Here is a 22,494-nt window from a genome sequence, read left to right on the forward strand (position 1 = left end):
GCTGGACTTGAAGGACCACTGGTCTCACGGGCTGAAGATCGCCACTATGAAGACGATGACAAGGAATAATCTGCCTCCGTGAGCATCTTCCACTGGTGCAGCCACAGGATGTAACCCACTGGGAGTTTTCATCAGTGCATTCCAGGTAGAAATGAAGCATCACTCCTGTTGCTAGAGGAGACATCCTCCCTCATCCTCTCTCACAGCAGAGGTGCTTCCTGAAGTTGCTTGAAGCCATCTGTCCATGGCAGTGGCCAGACACATCCTGTGCCTCATCTGAGGACGTGCAGCCTCCATGTAGAGGCCAAACAGTGTCGGAGGCAGCTAAGTGCAGCATGGAGATAGACCATGCGGCCTTGGTGTGTTCACAGATGCAGTTTGCTGCAAAGAGCAACTTCAGTGGACAGGAGCACTGGCTCTCCCGCTGAATCCATGGGGGCCACGTGGCTTCCCTCCATGCTGCATTTAGCCACCTCTGGTGGCTGGAACATAGAATCATAGAATCACAGAATCCTAGAGTTGGAAGGGGCCATAGAGGCCATCTAGTCCAACCCCCTTCTCAATGCAGGATCAGCCCTAAGCATCCTAAAGCATCCAAGAAAAGTCTGTATCCAACCTTTGCTTGAAGACGGCCAGTGAGGGGGAGCTCACCACCTCCTTAGGCAGCCTATTCCACTGCTGAACTAGACCCCTAGAATCCTAGAGTTGGAAGGGGCCATAGAGGCCATCTAGTCCCACCCCCTGCTCAGTGCAGGATCAGCCTCAAGCATCCAGGAGAAGGATCTGTCCAGCCACTGCTTGTAGACTGACAGTGAGGGGGAGCTCCCCACCTCCTTAGGCAGCCTATTCCACTGCTGAACTAGACTCCTAGAATCCTAGAGTTGGAAGGGGCCATAGAGGCCATCTAGTCCAACCCCCTGCTCAATGCAGGATCAGCCCAGAGCATCCTAAAGCATCCTAAATCTCATCCTAAACATGAGAAGGGGCACTTGGCTTGATGGTGCATGGAACTAAGGGGGGGGATGAAAGTCCAGCTGCTTTGCCGGACGCTCTTCCAAAGGCTCACCTCCCGAACACCCGGCTTGCAGAATCTTTCATCTGAATCTGGATAATTGCGTGTGAGCGAGACGAATCCGAATTGACTCCGGTGGCCCCTGTGCTGCGCTCTTTCCCTCCTTTCAGGATCACCTAGAAAGAGAGCCAAGGAAAGCGGTACTTTAGGTACTTTACCCAACCCGTTCGGGGTACTGGGTGCGCACGATGGAACGAGAGCGTGGCTGGAAGTGACAGGATCCTGGCTTGTTCGCATGCTGCCAAACACACTCGGACATGCAGAGTTGCCTTCCACTGACTCCTACTGTTGGTCCATCGAGGTAAATATTGCCTACTCAGACTGGCAGCAGCAATCCAGGGCCTCAGGCAGAGAAAGGTCTTTCACATCACGTATCGTCTGGCCCTTTTAACTGGAGATGCCAGGGATTGAACCAGGGACCATTCGTATGCCAAACTGAGCCACAGCCCCTTCCCTTAAAATCACAGGGGAAGCTGCATTATAGTGAATCAGATCACTGGGCCATCGAGGTCAGTATTACTTATTCAGACTGGCAGCAGCCCTCCAGGGTCTCTGGCTGAGGTTTTTCCCACCCCCCCCTGCCTGGTCCCTTTAACTGAAGATGCCAAGAATTGAACCTGGGACCTGCTGCATGCCAAGCGGAAGTTCAGCCTCTGAGCCACAGCCCCCCTAAATGCATACGTGTACACCTGAAGTTGCCTTCTACTGAATTGGACCCTCCGTTCATCAAAATCAATACAGTCCACTCAGCAGTCTCCAGGGTCTAGGCCAGGGGTCTTCCCCATCCCCTCCTGCCTGGTCCTTTCAACTGGAGATGCCAGGGATTGAGTCTGGGATCTTCTGCATGCCAAGCAGGTGCTCTGCCACTGAGTTGCAGCCCTTATCTCATCCTGTCTCCTGAGTAACAGTCATGCATAGTCTGCAAGCCCCACACAGAGTGCTCCATTTGGATTGTGACTGAGACACATGGGGAGAAGGGGCTTCGATCCTGCTTGGTGTGGCTTAAGAGTGGCAGACTCCAATTTGGAAAGCTGGGTTTGACTCTCCACTCCTCCTCCCAAGGAAGCCTGCTGGGGCCAATCCCAGTTCTCCCAGGTCACTCTTAGCCCCACCTGCCTCACAGGGTGTCTGTTGTGGGGAGAGGAAGGGAAAGCTGCTTGGAGAATCCTCAGGATCGAGAAAGGCAGGGGATTAAAGCTACTTCTCCTCCTCTCTCCTCGCTCCAACGCCACTGAAATATTTGGGGTGAGGGGGCACTATGTGGAGCTTTGTGGAAACCCATGTGCATGCACACTGGCTCCCCCAGCAAGACAAACAGTTCACCCCTTGGACAACTACAGGTCAGAGAAACAGGCTGTGGGGAAAGGACGGGGCCACTTCCTCGTATGCACCAGTCACCGTCCAAATGGCACAGAAACTAAGTGGGAGCTGGAAGTCACGGAGGGCCATTTCACAGGGCAGGGGGCTGTGCTCTGTGGTGGGTCTCCCCCCTTTGCGAGGATGTTGGGAGAAGGAAATGGAGCTCCTCAGAGGAAGGCCAGGACAAAAGGTGCAGGCCAAACAAAATGTATAGGAATTGTCCAGGCTATTTCAAATCATCAATGGATCTTTTTATTTCTTCTTTTTATAATAATTCAAAAACTTTGGAAATCATCCAAAATCATAAATCACAACCAAAACGGGTTCCTAGGTAAATAATATCCCGTTTTCCCAAACTTCCTCAGTGATTGTGATCCTTCGTGTTTCCTTAATGTTTTCACTGCTCCATATGAATTATCCCATGGGCTCTCCGCTCCTCATGCTTTTAGGTCTTAATTAGCTGGACAAAAAGTGACCACACAGGGCAGCCGAATAGCTCTGAGCAGCCTGAACTGGACCGAGTCTGGAAGCTGAGCAGGGTCGGCCTTGGGTGGGAGACCACCGAGCAAGCCTCCGCAGAGGCAGACAAGGGCAGGCCAGCTCTGTTCATGTCGTGCCTTGAACACCCTTCGCGGTTGACATTATTTGGCTCTGAGCTGAGCACACTTCATTGTTAGAAAAAAGGATAAAACCGCTTCCCTCAGCTCTCCTCTGAGCCCGGATTATGAACCCATGGGTGAGGCCTCTCTCTCGTCTTTGCTTTCTGTAAAGCACAAAGCTAATGGGGACACTTCAGGGAAACAGTACTGATGACCCTAAATGGCCAGGGCTTCTGGCCAGCTTGCCTGAGTTCCCCAGGGGTGCATATCTGATGGCACAGCCTCCGAGCCCAGAGCAGAATCCAGCCACTCTGTTGCTTCAAAGAAATGTTATATTCATTTTAATCCAATTTCATTCTGCCAGAATTTCAATGAGGAGCAGAGGGGTTATTTTTAGTTCCCTCTCTCTCTCTTCTTTCTCTTTTTTAAAATCGCCATTCTCTCCCCATTTCCCATTTAACTGCTTGTTGCTTTACCAGATACCAGGCGGTGGGAGGCTAATGGCTGAAAAGCACTCTTGAGTTTGGCTTCCAAATTTTACGATCATCAAGCTAAAACACGCATCAACACGAGAGGAAGATCTTGAAAGCCAATTACCTGCTTCATACCCACCAAGGTCATTTTTTTGTTTAGGCTATCTGTAAAACCCTTCAGAATGTTGTTCATGCGGAATAAGTACACAGTGGGAATGAGCAAGCAAATGAACAAACAAATTATCCATTGCGAGGGCTGGACATGAACTGACACACACACACACACACACCCCGGGTTGTGTTCTAATTACACGGAAGGGTTTGGTGAGCCAGAAGCTGAAGAAGCCCAGAGCCTGACAGACCTCAAGGTGTGTTTTCCGGGGAATAAGCCCCATTGACTAAAATTCTACTTACTTCTGGGTAGATCTTGGAATCATAGGAACATAAGAAGAAAAGCCCTGCTGGGTCAGACCATTGGTCCATCTAGTGAGGCATCTAGGGGCCAAGCAGTTCCTCTGGAGGGCCAGCCACAGGGCAGAGGGGCAGATGCCTTCCCCAATGTTGCCTCCTGGCTCTGGGAGTCAGAGGAATTGTGCCTCTCAATGGGAGGTTCCCCTCCATCTCTGACAGACTTATTCTCTATGAATATCCCTATACCCCTTTAAAAGCTGTTCAGTCCTGTGGCCATCACTGCATCCTGGGGCAGCAAATTCTACATTTTAATCGTTCTCTGTGTAAAGTAGTGTTTCCTTTTGTCCATCCTGAACCTACTGCCCATATTCACTGGATGCCCTCGAGTTCTAGTCTTTTGGGAGAGGGTGAAAAATTTCTCTTGGCCAACTCTCTCCACCCCAGGCATTGTTTTATCATTCGCCTCTCAGGTCCCCCTTGAGCTGTTTCTTTTCTAAACAGAAAACCCTTTCCTCACAGGGAACAAGATTCAAACGCTGTACTTTTTCCAGCTCTGTAATGTCCTCTTCTAAGGTGCTTCCAGACTTGACCCAAACATGTCCAGTATTCGCTGGCCAACAGGTCTAATCCTTCTCTCTCCTTGTTCCCTGAGGGCAGGTCCCAGGAAAGGACAAATTCTCCACATTTGGCCATTAAAGGATTAAAAAAAAAACAGTCAAATTTCAAAATTGGAAGAGGGATGGAAGAGCTGAAGGGGGAGAAATGGGATATTCTGAAGCACACCGAGAAGCAGCAGGTCTCAGGGCAGACCCTGCTTATGGGATTGACTGCACTGCATTAGTTTGCAATTCAGATCTCAGGAGAATGCGCTAGCAGGCTCTGCAGGCCCCTCTGAGTGCATCTGGGGTTAGAAAGGACCACCCTGCTTGCCAGAATTACCTCCAGGAGCAAGTTGACGGTCTCCACACGGACTTCTCGCAGGCCGACTATCTGGACGACGTGTTTGCTGTCTTCCCTGGCAAAAAGCCTGCAGCAGAGGAAACCTTAGATTAGCAAAGAGGTGGACTCATTAGCTTTGATGATGATGATAATATTGGATTTATTACCCACCACTATCGGTCAAGCCATCTGGCCCTGGGTTATATAATATGATACCACACATAAAAATACATAAAAACCTCAAATCCCCTATTTAAAAAACATAACATCCCGGCGACAAAATCCATCCTTCACCGTCCTAATCCGACAACTCTGCCCCCCCCCCACGCCCCAAAGGACAATCTATAGATGCTGGCTCCACTGCAGACCGTCTGGCCTAGAGAGGCCCATCTGATCTCCCACATCCTGACGAGGACAGTTAATACAGGGGACAGATACGGGGCCTCAATACATGGAATTCTGGGCGTCTGTGAAAGTCCAGTTGGCAGCCATGGAAGCCGCCCATCTGCCTCGGCAATGCCCCATTAAGGCAGCAGTGAAACCGCTCCAGCTGACCTCAAGGGCCACGGCCAACGGCTCCCGACCATCCGTCAGAAGTTAGTTTCTTGCATTTTTTTGACTGCCTAGGCTTCAAATGTAGACTGTATAGTTATTTCCCGGGGGTTGGGGGGATCTTCATTTCACTGTCAAAAGTCCCCCTTTGCTGAATATATCAGCTCAGGAAAATCAGAAGCGGAGGGAAAATTAATTATGTTGATATTTAAACTGTCATCTGCCGGCTTCGGTTAATAATCCAGAGAGATGACGGGGTGTTTGCATTTCCCTTCCCTGCGGGGCTCTTCCTGGGCACTCTCTCTGCACAAAATTGCGAAGCGGTTCCTTTAGCATATAAATGCCTGATTCAAGTCTCGGGTCACCTTGTGGAGAAATAAGGAACACCAACGTGACTGAATCGCTGATCAGCCCAGAACAGAGAAGTGGCTAGAAGTGCTTGCCAGGGTGGCTGAAAGGGAGGAGGGGCGACGTTTTGATAACTCTGTACCTGGTCAGCAGTTTATGAGAGGCTGATTGTTAAGGTCCTCCCGAACTCCTGTTCTTTTCTCCCGCTAAAGACAGACTCACACGGCCCCCCATCTTGACCTAAACCTACTGGGCTCCCTCTGCTTTGCTGTCCTTGTCACAAAAGTTGTGTTGCCCTGGCAAATACCTCTTCCTTCCGTTTAGCAGGTCATAAAGCTGCCCGCAGTAGATCTCGTAAAAGCTGATCCAGACGTGAAGGTCTTTTCCTGCCTGGGATGTTTCTAAGTGCCGGAAGATATCTTTGGCCGCCAGAGCATACAGACCAGGGTTCTGGTGCGAGCCGATCATGGTGTACGTCTTGCCGGCCCCCGTCTGCCCATACGCAAAGCACGTGGCATTGCCGCTGTGACACAAGACAAACAATTACCTTATCTTGTTACAAAAAAAAACCAAACCAAACAGCAGCAAAATTCAAGTACATAATCGTGTTATGCTGAAGCAGCAGAACAAAGTTTGAATCTAGGAGAACCTTTAAGACCACCAAAGTTTTATACAAGGCAGAAGCTGCTGTGCTACCTTGAATGAAACTTTGCTCGTCTTAAAGGTGTCCCTGGAATCAAACTTTGTGCATCCAGAATAATGTCTTTGAGATGGTGAAGGTGACCTCTTGCCGGAAGGCTCGGTCTGTGTCTAAGCGTCCAACAAAGCAAGCTTCGACTTTCAAAAGCTCCTCGCTTGAAAATCTTGTCAGTCTGCGTGCCGATCCCGGACTAGAAGCTGGTTCTTTTACTGCAGAACAACACAACCACTCTCTGAAATTCCTTTGCTGAGGGGGTCAAGAAGCCCAATATATTCCTGCAGTTCCAGTTAGCTACGCAGAGATACCACCAAGAGGCAGCCTTATCTTCCACCACTCAACTCCTTCCATATGCTGTGGATCCCACAGGCCTGACCCATAAAGGGCAGCCTTTCCCCCTTGTGTGAGGAGACTTGTCCCATGCCAAGAGGCGGTTTTGACTTCAGGGGAAGGCATTGTTCATGGACCAGATCCCACGGGATCTAGCCCACAGAAGGCAACAGGACACAGGGAAGAAGTATCCTGTTTTTCACTGCCCAAAGGAGTCTTAAAGCGGCTCACAATGGCCCTAGATGACCCAGGAGATCCCTTCCAACTCTATGATTCTAGGATTATATTTATTTGATTCAATTTATATACTGCTCCTCACTGTGATGTCTCAGGGTGGAGTATGTGGACCAGCAGAACTAGTACATGTAAAACATGCATGACAGTATGAACAGAAGGCAGAAGGCATAATGAACATGAGCAGTGAACATCTGTATGAAAGTAAAACCAAAGAAGCAGGGACATAAAACAAGCAACATGCAAAAATAATGCGAAACGCACACGATGAGACCCTACCCATTGAAAATGTGCTGAATGAGAGGGTGAGCAGTCTTCATGTACACGTCCTGATTGGAACATCCCTCCCCAAAGACTTCGTCAAAGTAAAACACATGCTGAAAAAGCAAAGGGACATTTACATGAGAAGGAACGCCCCCTCCTTTAATCTGCCCTGGCTGCAAAGCATACAGCCGGGGGGGGGGGGGGAGATATGATCCCCATTCAAATTAGGAGAACTCTTAAAGAGTAAACCAGGGGTAGTCAAACTGCGGCCCTCCAGATGTCCATGGACTACAATTCCCATGAGCCCCTGCCAGCGAATGCTGGCAGGGGCTCATGGGAATTGTAGTCCATGGACATCTGGAGGGCCGCAGTTTGACTATCCCCGGCGTAAACAATGTGGTGCCCATGGGGAACATCATGCTGCCGGCCAACACCATATATTTATTTATTTGTCTGTTTATTTATACTGCCCTTTCCTATGGCCCCGGGCAGTCTACATAAAACGTTGTGGAACATTTACATGGAACAATATCAATATAATGAATAACAACCTCAATATAATGGGTAAGAGTCATGAGATAACATACCAACCGGAGCAGCATTTCAACAAACAATAACACTGACAATCCCTAGGGAGGTTTGCCCTTTCAGTCTGAGGGGATGCTGATCAAATGTTTTTAGGAAGTAGGTTGGGTTTCTGCTCAGGAGTACTCCTGACTGGTCACTGAAAACCTGTTGAAGAGCCACGATTACAGTTCTGCATCACCTCACTCCCTGACACTGGGTGGTTGGCCCCACCTCCCGCGGAAGCCATTTGTAGCTGGCTCCACCTCCTGCAGCAGCCATTTTGTGACTGCCCCCACCACCTTGTGTCAGAATCTCAAAGGCGCCTGCAGGTTCAGAAATGTTGGGGACTTGTCCTGGACAATGCATGGGCAGGTTCATCCCGTGTTATAGCAGCACTTGGCATCTGGCCACAATAAAGAAATCAACTCAGCAAACGGAGGAGGGGAGAGAAATCTTTCTCATTGACTCTGTTCAAATCCATCATGAGGATGTCACTGGAAAGAAAATACAGCATCGATCAGGACCCAAGTAAGGCTAAGCATTCTTACACTGTGAAGATCTGGCTGTTCCCAATATGCTAACATTTTACAGCCAAACAATAGAGGTCTGTTTCTGTACTAGTCTGTCTTTTGCAATGGAAAAAGCAACTCTCCTGCTCTTCTGACCTTGAAACTTTCAACGTTGAAAGGCACAAAGCACAGGGAAACTTTTAGGAGAACTACACGAAAAATGAAAAGCTGCTACGTAAAAGCTCAAATGTGCCCCTGTGGAGATCCTCTTCAGCCAGGTTCACAAAGAATTTCCGGGGGGGATTATGTCTAGTGGAGCAAAACCTTTTAAAGCCAAGAATGAGATGTGTACAAGAAGCCCTGGGAACACCAATATGCCTGTGAATCTCAGCTAGTCGCCCTAGGAGATTTTACTTGCCAAGATGGGCAACCTCAGTAGGCCACAGCATTTCAAGGCTCAGGGCCCAAAAGGCTGCCTCCAGCAACAGGTTCTTGAGCAGGGGCTAATTTTGAGAGTAGAAGATCCAAACCTTGACAAATACCAACCCTTGTGTTGTTGTGTCTTAAGCTCATGTGTCTACAAGGGAGTTGTTTCATAGAGGTGGAGGAGAAGAGGCTGAGAGAGCTCTGAGAGAACTGGGGATGGCCCAAGGTCAACCAGCAGGCTGCATGTGTAGGAGGAGGGGGAAATCAAGCCTGGTTCTCCACCACTCTTAACCACTACACCAAGCTGGCCCTCAAGGAAAAGATATTTTACATATGCTCTGAGGCCCATAATTCTTTATTATTCCAGATGTTCTAGGGTCAACCCTGGATGGGAAATTCCTGGAGATCTCGGGGTAGAACCTGAGGCAAAAGGGCTTGGGGAGAGACCTCAGCTGGATATAATATTATGCAGCCCACCCTCCAAAGCAGCCATTTTTCCCAGGGGAAACCAATCTCTGTAGTCTGGAGAACAGTTCTCAATCTGGGACAACTCCAGGCTTCGCCTTGAGGTTGACAACCCTAGCTTCATGCCAAGGGATACAGTGGAGCTCAAGGCTCTGGGATAAAAACAAAACAACACAGAGTGGCACAAAAGATCAACAGGAAAGGACGCAGGTATATTATTATGGCGTCAAAACTTGTTTAGATGGCAACGTCCTTGAGTGGGGACTGATTCTGGCCACCGGAGAAAGACAGTCCTGCAAGATGACCCTGCTTCCACGTAGCAGCAAAAAGCCTTTGCAAACAAGGTCAACTGAGCAGGACGGGCCTGGCAGCAGCAGCCAGCACAGCTTCCTGCTTGAGGTCAGTTTTGCATTATGCAATCAATCTCAGGCCTGGCTGCTAAGAACCTAAATGAATGGCTAAATTGGCCAAAGTCGAATGCAAAACAGAGGGCTGTGCGGAATGCGCTGGAGATCAAGGCGAGGGGACAGACGACGGCTTAACCACAGTATTTCACCAACCTAGTTCCGCTGTGAGAAAAGGGCTCAGAATATTATTCAAATCTCTCCTGTTGTGTTTTGACAATAAACGGGCAGTCCGCTGTTAGATGACCGAGCTGCATGAAGAAGAATCATGCCAGGAAAAGCCTGCTCAGTCTGCAGCTGCAGGGGCGTAGTCGTGTTGGTCTAAGGGAGAGCTGGATTTGATTCCAGTAGCACTTTACAGACCAACAAGATTTCAATAAACTTTCCAGAAAGCTCAATTTGATTCTTGAAAGATATTTGCCTGATGAAAAGAACCAAGCTAAGTTGCCGACAAGTAAGTTGCCGGCGGTCTGATGTTTTCTCTCCTATTGCAACCCTCTGTCCACGATCCTGGAGGAAGGAGATCAGCCATTGAAGGGCTGTCCCTCGTATTCCAGCATCGATGAGGCGGCGAGCTAGAAGCTCGTGATCGACTGTGTCGAACACTGCTGAGAGGTCTAGTAATATCAGCAGTGCCGACCCGCCTCGGTCCAACTGGCGATGGAGGTCGTCCGTCAGGGCGACTAGCGCTGTCTCTACCCCTTGGCCAGGCCAGAAGCCTGACTGGGATGGGTCTAGGACCGAAGCTTCTTCCAGGCATTCCCTCAGTTGGTTTGCGACTGCCCTTTCTATCATCTTCCCCAGAAACGCTAAGTGCGAGACGGGTCGATAATTGTTAGGCTCTCGTGGGTCTGATGTTTTTTTCAGCAGTGGGCGTACCACAGCCTCTTTCAGTCCCCCTGGGAATTCTCCCGTTGTGAGAGAGAGGTTGATTATCTCCCGGAGGGGGCCCTTTATCCTTATGTCAGCTGTTCTTAGGAGCCAGGATGGGCAAGGGTCTAGTGGGCATGTGGTTGGCCTCGCTGTTGCTAGCATCCTGTCCACTTCGGTCAGCGTGAGTCGTCTGAAGTTACTCATGGTTTTCTCCAGAGACGGCCAAGGGGCCTCTAGTTCACTTTTTGTATCTAAGGTTGGAGGGAGGTCGTGGCGGAGTGTTGAGATTTTATCTGCAAAATGACTCGCAAATGCCTCACAGCTGATGTCCAACTGGCTACTGTTTTGTTGCCCTTCAATCAGGGCGGTGAGGGATCAAACTACCTTAAGCAATTGAGCCGGGCGCGAGTCTGCAGATGCGATGGTAGCCGAGTAAAAATTGCGTTTCACTGACTTCACCGCCATCTCATAGGCTTTCATCTGCATTCTATAAGATGTTCTCGAGGCTTCGTCACGAGTCTTCCTCCAAACTCGCTCTAGCCATCTCAGTTCCCGTTTCTTGTTGCAGAGTTCCTCGGTGTACCAGGGGGCTCGCTTGAGATGGGGCCGGAGAGGGTGTCGGGGAGCTATCTCATCAATGGCAGTCAGCAGTCTATTATGCCAATCGCTGACCAGGCCATTGAGAGAAGTGCCAGGAGGCATTGGATCCCGCAGAGCGTTCAGGAATCCAATTGGATCCATAAGTCTCTGTGGGTGAGCTAAAATTTGCTTGGCACCCAACTGAGGAGGGGGTGGTAGCCATAGCCGAGCCTTCAGGGCATAGTGGTCTGACCATGGCACGGCTGTTGTTGTGACCAGATCCACATCCAGACCTACGCCGAAAATAAGATCCAGGGTGTGGCCTGCTTGATGGGTGGGGCCAACAACAAACTGCGAGAGCCCTAGTGTCTCCATGGTTGACACCAGGTCCTGTCCGATTCTAGAGGACGGCAGCTCAGCATGGACGTTAAAGCCCCCCAGGACTAATAGACTGGAGAACTGTAGTGTCCAGGCCGCCACCGCCTCTAGCAGGGCAGGCAGGGCATCTGGCGGTACATTGGGCCCGCGGTAAACCAGCCAGATGGCCATGGTCTCGGTTGATCCCCACCCGAGGCCAACACATTCAATGCCTGGGATTGACGGCGCAGGAAGGGCCCTGAAGGAGAAAGCCTCTCGGGTCAGGATTGCCACCCCCCCTCCCAAGTCATAGGCTATGGTTTCTTCCAAGCCAGAATTCACACAGTTTGAAGTGGTGGGGGAAGAAGGCGACAAATTATAATCAGTGGTCCAGATATGACAGCAAACAGTATCTGCCCGTCTGTTCTTATTGGGGGCACCCAACGAACCTCATGGCAAAATAAGGAGGCTCCCATTCTAGACGGGCACACTCTGTAACACGATGCAAGCCCTTTGCAATGGCCAAGACATATCTAGACAACAGAAGAGGGAGCTCAAGAGCCTCAGAACACAAATTTCATTTATGTCATAAGCCGCAGCTTACAACCGATTTCCTGACCTAGGAGGTCCCTTCCAGCTCTTATGATTCCATAATTCTATGATCCTCTTTGGCCAAGCCGAATGATAGGAAGCGATTTATCTTTGCTAGGATAGTTGAAAATATTTTTATACTGATTTGGCTTAAACTACTGCAATATTCATTTATTATCAGGCTTGATCAGGCATCTCTACATTGGATAGGAACATAAATACAGTCACAGTGAAGCTTAATCCCAACACTGTGGAGGTGTTACTGGTGGCGAAAGACTCTATTGCACAGAATTCTCAGCCCAGCAGCGCGCCCAGGGGCAGGCCGATGGGGGGACAGAACCACAGCAGAATGCAGCCCACTGAAATGCCGGTCAGTTTTCCGGACAGCATTCTGAACAGCTGTTTTCATTCCTGGGTCTACAAGGTCTGTTCTGCAGCAAGCTCCCTTTCCTGCTGCTGTCCATCAGGATGGAATTTGACCTTGGGGAGAAGAAGGCACCGTAGGCACAGAAGAAAAGACAGCTAGCAAGCAAAATCACTGATCTCTGCAGGGGGGAATAGGTCGGGATGAGTTAAAGAGGAGATGGGAGACGGGAGGCCACTGACTACTAAGATGAAGGCAGCACCCTGAAGGGCTTCAGGAACTTTGCCCTCTAGCACTGTGGAAGCTGGTCAAAGGGAATTCACTAGGCAGGAAGCTCAGCTGAGCTAGCTTTGCTGAGCGCTTACGCCTCGGGCAAGGACCAAAGCTTGCTTCCTTTTGAGTGAGAGTGAGAGAGCATCCACGCAGTGTAGGAGAGACCAGAATTTAATATTTGGAACTACCAGTTTGACTTTTTATTGCAACTCACGTCCAGTGCAATTGTAGACCAGTGTTAAATCTTTCCTGACCTGGACGGCCCTGGCTACTCTGATCTCGTGGGATCTAAGCAGGGTCCTCCCTGGCTGGACCTTGGACGGGGGCCCCCCAGGGAAGTCCAGACTCGCCATGCCGAGGCAGGCGATGGCAAACCACCTCTTTGGATATCCCCCTCAGAGGTCTTCATAAATCAGGTGTGACTTGGCGGCAGTTTACACCCACGCATTAAATATTAAGGCGAGGGGAGTGGGACATTGCAGTTTGGACTGTATTCCCAAAGAACCAAACTTTGTCAACTACTCCAACGCTGGAGAAAGGAAATCCACTGTGGGTTCTAAGGCCCTACCCCAATTTAGAACATCAGAAGAATCCTGCTGGATCAAACCAATAGTCCATCTAGTCCAGCCTCCTGTCTCACATAGTTGCCAGCCAGTTCCCCTGGAGGGCCAGCAACAGGGCAGAGAGGCCGAGGCCTTCCCCTGAAAAGAGCCCTGCTGGGTCAGACCAGGGAGGGTCCCTCCAGTCCAGCCTCCCATCTCACCCAGGGGCCAGCCAGTTCCTCTGCAGGGCCAGCCACAGGGCAGAGAGGCCAAGGCCTTCCCCTGAGAAGACCCTCAGAAGAGCCCTGCTGGGTCAGGCCAGGGAGGGTCCCTCCAGTCCAGCCTCCCATCTCACCCAGGGGCCAGCCAGTTCCTCTGCAGGGCCAGCCACAGGGCAGAGAGGCCAAGGCCTTCCCCTGAGAAGACCCTCAGAAGAGCCCTGCTGGGTCAGGCCAGGGAGGGTCCCTCCAGTCCAGCCTCCTGTCTCACCCAGGGGCCAGCCAGTTCCTCTGCAGGGCCAGCCACAGGGCAGAGAGGCCAAGGCCTTCCCCTGAGAAGACCCTCAGAAGAGCCCTGCTGGGTCAGGCCAGGGAGGATCCATCTAGTCCAGCCTCCTGTCTCACATGGGGACCAACTAGTTCCTCTGGAGGCCTTCCCCTTGTGTTACCTCCTGGCACACTTACTGCAAGCCACATTGAAAGGGACTGAGGTCTCTTTCAACATCGTTTGTGGGACCACAAACCATGTATCCGTTCAATTTGCAAACCAGACTGGTTCGATCACAAACCAAACCGTATTTTCTCAGTTCATGCCCATCCCTAGAGTTCTGGTTATTTCTTCAAGCAAAGGTTGGATACACACTTTTCTTGGATGCTTTAGGATGCTTAGGGCTGATCCTGCACTGAGCAGGGGGTGAGACTAGATGGCCTGTATGGCCCCTTCCAACTCTATGATTCTATGATTTGATCCTTCTTCTCCCCACACAAGGAGCACTGGAAAGAAGAATACAAACAGCTACTTCATCACCATAACACAAAGCCTATTTTTGTCTCTTATTTGACTGCCTTCTAAGTGGAGCAGCATGACGCATATCTCATGAAGAATTTAACACACAAAGCAAGGGATTTTTGGGAGCCCAAAAAGAAAGACAACCTGCAAGATGTACTGGGTGAGGTCAACGGCCTCTTTTTTCTCATGAAGGAGGAGAGTCTCTTTATCTTCCACTGTGATAATGTTCACTTCTCCACGCCGCTCCTCCCTCAAACCCAGCGGGCGCTTTCTGACACACACGCGTATCTTGTCGGTCTCGGTCCAGGGCATCTCTTTCTCAGCGGTATTAGGCCTGCAAAAATAAAGTTTCAGATGCCCAAGCTCACGGCAAATGGAAAGTATGCAATATATTAAAGCATACAAAGAAATATAGGCCCAATATATTCCCCAATTGGGGATCACCGGCTGTAAAATGTAATCCCCCCTCTTCTAATACCCCCACCCTTATAGACACCAGAAAGAAGGACAACCTGTCTTCAAATATAAAGGGATACAAATGAACAATTGTTACCTGACACAGGAATGTGGCACTCCATAGTTATAACCAGAAATATGAGCTACCCTTTGGACAACGGGGGCATCGGTATCCCCTAACAGAGGGGCGATGTTGCTAGACAAAGTCGTGGTTGGAAAGTCCAGCTTGCATTCTGTCCATGTGGCGGGGGCATCTATGCTGTCCTTCTGGTGTCTTTTGCACTCAGAGTCATCTCCCAACACCGTGGCTAAGTCGTCTTTATCCTTCCTTGCAAAACAGCTGGACAGTCTGCACAATCCAGTTTCAGGCTCTTTTCCTTCCTCTCTTTTGTCCGAGAGAGAATCAAAGTGCAGTTGCCTACGAGGTCCAGGCCTGGTCACGTGAGCTTGGAAGTAGACGGCGCCCGCGTGGAAGCGTTGCTTGGTTTTCTTAGCCGCTTCTTCTTCTTCTGCCTGCAAGATTTTGATGATTTTAATAAGCTGGAAAAGCTGCTTGCGGTCCTTCATGCTGTGAACCCCCATCTTCGTGTAATCTTTCATGGAGACCTTGGCGAGTTCGTCGATCTTCTGGAAGCCGAGGGCAGTGAAATTGGGGTAATATTTGTCCAGTTCTGCCTCGCAGAGGCATTCGTAGAGGCACGAGGCCATCTTCAACGGAGAGAGGCTAAAACAAAACACAAAGCACAAAACGTTTCTACATGGAAATCATCACAGCCTATTAAGGAAACAATCTTGTTTTGCGGCTGTAAACCTTCCGTTTGATCCCAGCTGTCCCAGAGAAGTTTGGTGAACCAAGGGAGCTATCCTAAGCCAGTCTACTCAGAAGGAAGTCCCACATTAGTCAATGTCCTGAGGTCTGCAGCCACTCTTGGATAAACCCTACTACTCTGTAATTTTTTATATATATATATATATATATATATATATATATATATATATATATATATATATATATATATATATATATATATATATATATATATATATATATATATATATATATATATATGTAAATAGGGCTAAAGACTACCATACCTACACTATGTTGCTTGGTTTCTTGTTTCCTTTTTGTTTTGTCTTTCTCAGCAATCTGTACACCAACCCTGTGCAGTAGGACCATGTTATTATCATCATATTGTATGCTGAGGTTACAGGGGACAACTTCCAAAGCTTCTCAGTAAGTAACCAGCTGAGAATTTTTGACCTAGGCGATTCCCAGCTCTCTGCTGATTAATGCAAGACACTGCTTTCTGTGCCTGACACACATTTAGGGATAGATTCAGGTGGGTCACTGTGCTGGTTTGAAGCAGCAGAGGTAAGTTTGAGTCCAGGCACCTCGAAGACCAAACAAGTTTTATTCAAGGTGCAAGTTTTCATGTGTACGCATACTTTCTCAGATATTGTGTCCAAGGAAGTATGGATGCATATGAAAGCTTACCTTGAATAAAACTTGTTTGGTCTTTAAGGTGCTGCTGGATTCAAACTTTGTTTTACACATTAGGAATGCAAATGCCCATTGGTCCAGAGAGGAAACCGATTAAAGTTTTAATCATAGATTCAGTAATCTGCCCAAGAGCCAGCAAATGCTTCCATTCTCAAAAGTGCCTGAGAATCTGGGGATTAGAGAAAGAGACTGTGTGTTACCACCCGTCTAATAAAGAATACCTCAGAGCACTCGTGCTGTGACTGGCAAATTGTCTCGGAACTAATGACTGCAAAGCCCAGCTGATTAGGAAAACAGAACCCTGCAGGGGTGTCAACATCGGCCACCTAAATAGCCACGAGTTAAAAAAAAACGCAGAAGGCCAAATCACAAATGTTACCAAACAAATTTAAACTAAAAATGGCTTTCCTTTCTGCAGTCAGTGACTTGTAGGCTAGGCGGTTCAAGCTTCTTTCTGAAGACCCCCCCCCCCCAGAGCACTTTGAAATGCTTAAGTGGGTAAATGGAACTCATCCATTAATCAACCAATCGGGGGGGGGGGTAACCTGACAATACACAATTAAGGTACACGGAAAAGCCTGTGCCAGGACTGTCCAATCACTTACTCACCTCGGCTCCCTTCTTGTGTTTGCAAGCCGGTACCACTGAGGTTTCACGCTGCCCTGCCAAAGACCACCACATCAGCTGCAGAAAGTAGTGTGCCTAAATTTAGACGTGCCTCTCCCTGGCCAACCATATGTCCCAAATGCTCCCCATGGCTAATGAACGAAATGGATATTGATACATAACAAAGGCAAAGGGGGCAGTTCATAAGTATTAATAGATAAAAGGTTCTTCTCCAATCTCAAGCGTGGTCCAGGGGTCCCTGTAATCAAATACATTTACTCCAGAGCAGAAGTTTCTGTGTGGCTAGATACATACTCCCCCCCCCCCACCCAAAGCTGCATTTCCGGTGTATTTATGGACAACACACAAGAGCACAATTTGGAAGCAGACATAGACCGTGATACGCTTCGGATTTGTTCAAAGTAATGTTTGTTTTGTTTTTTGGGGGGGAGATTTTGTAGCCATGGTCTGGAAGTCTTTATTCCTAATGTTTCACCTGCATCTGTGGCTAGCATTGTCAACAGTATGTCTCCCGAAGATGCAGGTCCAACATAAAGGATAAGGACCAGAAGACCATGGCAAACATTTGATTCTGGCCATGAAAGCCTTCAACAATACATTATTCAGAATAGCTGACACTTCTCTTTTAGGGTCTCACCAGAGGTGTTGCAGGAGCTGCGGTCACAGAATAATTTGACAGCTGGATATTAAGACTGGATATTAATTTTAATATTTGCCCAAACTTGCCAAAATGGCAAAACTCAGAGAGAAAAATCAACTTCTTTCAAATTCGAAGGGAAATCTCTTATGGACTTCTTGCGTCATCATGATTTGCTAACTGGATTAAATGAGAGGATATTGAATAATGTAAGATCAGGTAACATAGAAATGTTGGATAGCTTTAGATTTTTAAGCATATAACAAAATACCTCAAAGTGTCTTGTGAGGTATAAATGAGAGATTAATTATATTTTACATGTTTTTTATACGTCTGTTCCTTCCATTGTCTTTCCCCCCCTTTGTTATTTTAAACTTTCCTGTTTTAAATGTAAAACCTGTTATTAAATATATATTAAATTTTCTTAACAAGAAAAACCTAGGGGATCACCAGCTGGTCGTGAACGAAGGCACTTTCCTCTAGCTACAGTAACATAACAAGACAATTTCGGTCTAACATTACCCTGTATACTTGGGAGACGTACAGGAGGCTGACGAGAGCTATTGAGGGGAAGGAGGTTTCCTCTTTCGAACCTGTGACCCATCCAAAAGCTTGTGGGGGGGGGGCACAGAGGTAGAACTGGGGAGGGGGAAATCAGGCAAAATCACCTCCACTCTGCTACTCAAAAAACCATACAGGAATAAGCTTTCTATTGATGCAAGATGGCAGGGGGTGGATTCTCATTTGTGTCCACAGGAGGTCCAAGGAAAGAAGAGTAGAAGCCAAGAAAATCCACGTTCTTGACTTCAGTGACACCTGTTGGTGGAAATGGGGGGGGGGCTGATTTCCCCCTCCGCTAAATATTTATTTGCTTATGGATCTATGAGGCAACGATGCCTACAGATGCTCAAAGAAGAGAAACAAGATGCAAAGAGAATAAACGCTGAAACCCGTTCACGTTGCCCTTGAAAGCAGAATTAGCATCCTCCGGAACCCAGCTCTGTTCCTGCCCTTGGAAACTTCTCCATAAAAATAAACGGCACCAGTTGTGCCGATCTGGGCTAGGGCCTCGGAAGCCATTTGTCGCGACGTTTTATGTTTCAGCCCAAGAGAAGCAGCTGTCGCTCCCCCCACCCCTGGCCGGCAGGAGGAAAGAACAAAGCAAGGTTTTTAATCCAAAATGAAGTCTATGCCCCGGTCAAGCACTAGGCTGTGCCTCATGCCGTGTCCTACAAAAACAAGCTCCATTCTGAGTCTGATGGCCATTCATACAAGCGAATAAGTCTTAAGGCCAGCATGATCCCATTCATCTTGAAGGTGCTCCATAACTTGAGGGAGCATTTAGATGTCGGGGTGTGTTGTTGGATTGTGTTCAAAGAAAGCGCGACTCTTATTCAACTCCATCAACAGCTTAGAGAGCAAGAAAAATGTCAGAGTATAAACTTTCGAGAGTCAGAGCTCCCAGGTGCTGCTGCTGGAATTGGAGCTAACTGTTCTGCTGTGCATCATCAGGGCTATCCTCTGCAGAGAAAGTAAACCGGACCACAGAACCAAGGGTGAGGAAGCTTCTCGAGACGCGCATCAAAATTGTGCAGTGTTACAAGAACCCAACATAAAAAGTAGAATCAAAAAATACACAGGATCAATAACGTCCTTTTTGGAATAGGTTTAAACACAGACAGAACTTCCCAGGCCTTAGCACGCCCGTTCTTTTCTGGGGCGCTAACTCAGGGATTTTCAGAGGCATGCCATGCATAGTTTTGCTATGTTCAGCTGTTCGGGGAGGTCCAAAGAAGCATGACAGCATAACTTTGGGGACATCCTTGGTCCGGAAACCAACCACATTTTCGGCCTCCATCCAGAGCAACTTAAAACAACAGGAAGGCCCCTAAGTCATCACTTGAGGAAGAAGAATCCACAGCTGAGACGGCCCTTTGCAAGCACCTCTTTTCATGCTTACACACGTGTGACTAGTGAAGAGAGCACACACCCCTGATTTCAGTCATTATTTCCTCAACTGTTTGACCATTGAGAAACTCCTGAAACATTCTTCAGACTTCGAGAAACCTCAGAAGTGACACAATCATGCAGAATATGGCTGGGGATCATAGCTGTGGACACACCCACCCCAGGGCCCCTCCCACACTCTTCAGGCCCATCATTGGTCATTTCAAGTGGGGGAAGTTCACAGGACCATATATGGTCATAAGTAAAGGTAAAGGTATCCCCTGTGCAAGCACCGGGTCATGTCTGACCCTTGGGGTGACGCCCTCTAGCATTTTCTTGGCAGACTCAATACGGGGTGGTTTGCCATTCCCTTCCCCAGTCATTACCGTTTACCCCCCAGCAAGATGGGTACTCATTTTACCGACCTCGGAAGGATGGAAGGCTGAGTCAACCTTGAGCCGGCTGCTGGGATTGAACTCCCAGCCTCATGGGCAGAGCTTCAGACTGCATGTCTGCTGCCTTACCACTCTGCGCCACAAGAGGCGCCTACATATGGTCATATCACCTGATAAATATTAAACCATAAGAATAATTAATTAATTAACTCCCACCCATTTGGGAAACCCTTCCAGGGCTGCCAAAAAAGCCTAGGGTTTCACAAAACCCAGGTTGAGAAGGCCTGAATTTGTGTGTCAATATCATCCACACCCCTCTAACACAGCATTCGGACTGGCCAGAAATTTCCACAGCCTTCCATAGCTCTGCCCATATTGCCTGCTGAAGACAGATGTGGGTGCATCTGTACAAGATCGTAATAATACGGGACATTAGTATTAATTGTTTACTGGAATCAACACATTTAGGGTATAAATGTCTTCTTTACACCTGAAGCAGAATTCTCCAGAGCAGGGAACCCCAACGTGGTGCCCACCAACACCCTTCTTGGTGACCACTCAATGCTTTCAGAAAGTGGGTGTGGCTACTGCTCAGCAGGGCTTTGGATTGGCTGCTGAGGATTAGATTAGCTATGCGGATCAAAATAGCACGGTTTCAACGGCAGCTGCCCCCACAGTGGTTTTATGACCTCTCTTTCCCAGTCTAATTTTTAATTGCCCCTCTTCTCCTTCTTTGGAAGTTTTTAAGCAGAGGCTGGAGAGCCATCTGACAGAGAGGCTGATCTTATGAACTTGGGCAGATGGGGAGTGGGTGGGCAGGAAGGGATGGGCCAGTGCTTGTCTCTTGTGGCCCTTCCTTGCAGACCCAGGGAATTGCTGCTGTGGGATGGGAGGTGAATTTCCTCCAGTCTAGGTTGAATTCTGGAAATTTTTGGTGGGGGGATCACTTGGGCATGAAATTGGGGTCACTGTGGGTGGGCAGATTGTTGTGAGTGTCCTGCATAGTGCAGGGAGATGACCCTGGAGGACCGTTCCAACTCTATGATTTTCCCCTGCACTTGGGTTTCCTCTTTGCATGTAGCTCTGCCTCCATTTTGTAGTCCTGCCCACTCCCCTGTGCCAGAATTCCAAATGTGCCCATGGGCTCAGAATGGTTGGGTGGCCCTGCACCAGAGCCTCAAACTCAGCAGCAAATGTTGAAAAATAAAATGTTGCCTCTTTATTCTGGCTCATTCTCTGAGAGCTACTCAAGCTCAAAACTGGCAGGTTAACTTTAATCTTTGCCTTTATTAATTTGTAAAATGTGCACAAGCCTGATGGATTTTCTAATCAATTCACATCTTTTTTAGCCCGGTGATCTCAGAGGAAAAGCCTTTGCCCCACAACTGATCCCGGGAAACAGCTGTCGTGGGGACTGGACATTTCTCATCTTCCGGGTACATAAATAAAACAAAGCTGCAAGTTCAACTGGATGGGAGATTATTTAAAAACTGTGTCCACCCCCTACCCCCCGCCAAGCAAAGAGCAGGCATGCATCCTCATTATGCTTGTGCATAAAGGGATATTTGTCAAGACATGTTTCGGGTTGTTTCTTCAGTCCTTGCCTTTCAGTAGCCTTGTTAGTGGGGCTAGTCGCATAGCAACCAGCATCTTCCTTTCAAGTTGTACAAAGGGGGGGGGGGCACTTTGAGTTCACCGAGAGCTTCATAGCCCAGCTCAGGGGACATTGTGGAGAAAATGCAAAGAGCTGTTCAGCTTCATTCCCATTTCTCTATCCCACTTTAGCAAACCTTTCACGCCTTTGTCTAACAGCCCAACCGTTTTCCTGGTTCTGAAGTGTTTATCGTGCTACCATGCTCTTTTTAAAAAGTTTAAATGTTTACTGTAGGGTACATTTTCACCCCAATTCCGGTGTATCCCGATTTTTTTTTAAAGTCCTACAATTTTTGTGCAATGTAATGGCAAGTAATTCTGTGTCACACAACCCAAACACCCAGAGCCTGAAACACACTTGAGATGAAATGCGTCCTTTGAGCAGATTCACCATTTCCTTTGTTATACTGAAATCCTCACAGAAACTTGCAGGAATTTTAAAGAATCTAAAACTAGTGTTTAATCTAGACTTTTTCAAACTGGGTCAAATGGCCAATGGTGGGCCTGGAAGGGGTGGGAAGGGAAGGGGCTCTGGAGGGGGGGGCATGTACACAACTATGATTCCCAACTATGTTCTGCACAATCGTGCCACTTCTAAGGTTTCTCAATGCCCGAAGAACGTTTCAGGGGTTTCTCAATGGCTAAAAAGTTGAGAAAGGCTGGTCTAATGCCTAAAGCTACTGCATCTGAGAGATTCTTGTCCTCCAAGAATCTGCATAGTGCAGGGGGTTGGACTAGATGACCCATGAGGTCCCTTCCATTTCCATGATTCTATGGTTCTAAGAATCTTTCTGCGGTGGGGCAGATGGTCTTCAGGTCGAGGCTATAAAGTTAGAGTCCAGCGGCACCTTTAAGACCAACAAAGTTTTATTCAAGGTCGAAGCTTTCACACGCATTCTCACTCCTTTAGTATCTGACCTTAAATTAATCTTTGTTGGTATTAAAGCTGCCACCGGACTCAGACTTCGTTGTGCTGCTTCAGACCAACACGGCGACCCACCTGGATCTTTTCCCTGGATCAGCACTTCTAGTAGCAGGA

General features: G+C 48.4%; 1 protein-coding gene across 2 annotated transcripts in view; it reads right to left on the bottom strand.

Annotated features, from left to right (window-relative positions):
- KIF24 (kinesin family member 24) overlaps positions 1–22,494 on the bottom strand; it is a 34,191-nt gene that overhangs the window by 10,572 nt on the left and 1,125 nt on the right. Inside the window, exons 1-7 of one of the 2 annotated variants that reach the window (XM_077346561.1) lie at positions 16,806–16,943; positions 14,790–15,416; positions 14,381–14,570; positions 7,294–7,391; positions 6,061–6,276; positions 4,854–4,941; positions 1,067–1,188 (exon numbers count right to left, since the gene is read on the bottom strand). In XM_077346561.1, the coding sequence (XP_077202676.1) occupies positions 1,067–1,188; positions 4,854–4,941; positions 6,061–6,276; positions 7,294–7,391; positions 14,381–14,570; positions 14,790–15,400 (1,325 nt within the window). In that variant the 5' untranslated portion in view covers positions 15,401–15,416; positions 16,806–16,943. Of the gene's footprint in view, positions 1–1,066; positions 1,189–4,853; positions 4,942–6,060; positions 6,277–7,293; positions 7,392–14,380; positions 14,571–14,789; positions 15,417–16,805; positions 16,944–22,494 lie in introns of those variants that run through there. The other variant, XM_077346559.1, reaches the window with a different exon arrangement.

The sequence above is a fragment of the Paroedura picta genome, chromosome 7 (genome assembly GCF_049243985.1).
Source record: "Paroedura picta isolate Pp20150507F chromosome 7, Ppicta_v3.0, whole genome shotgun sequence".
In the NCBI taxonomy this organism is placed as follows: Eukaryota; Metazoa; Chordata; class Lepidosauria; order Squamata; family Gekkonidae; genus Paroedura; species Paroedura picta.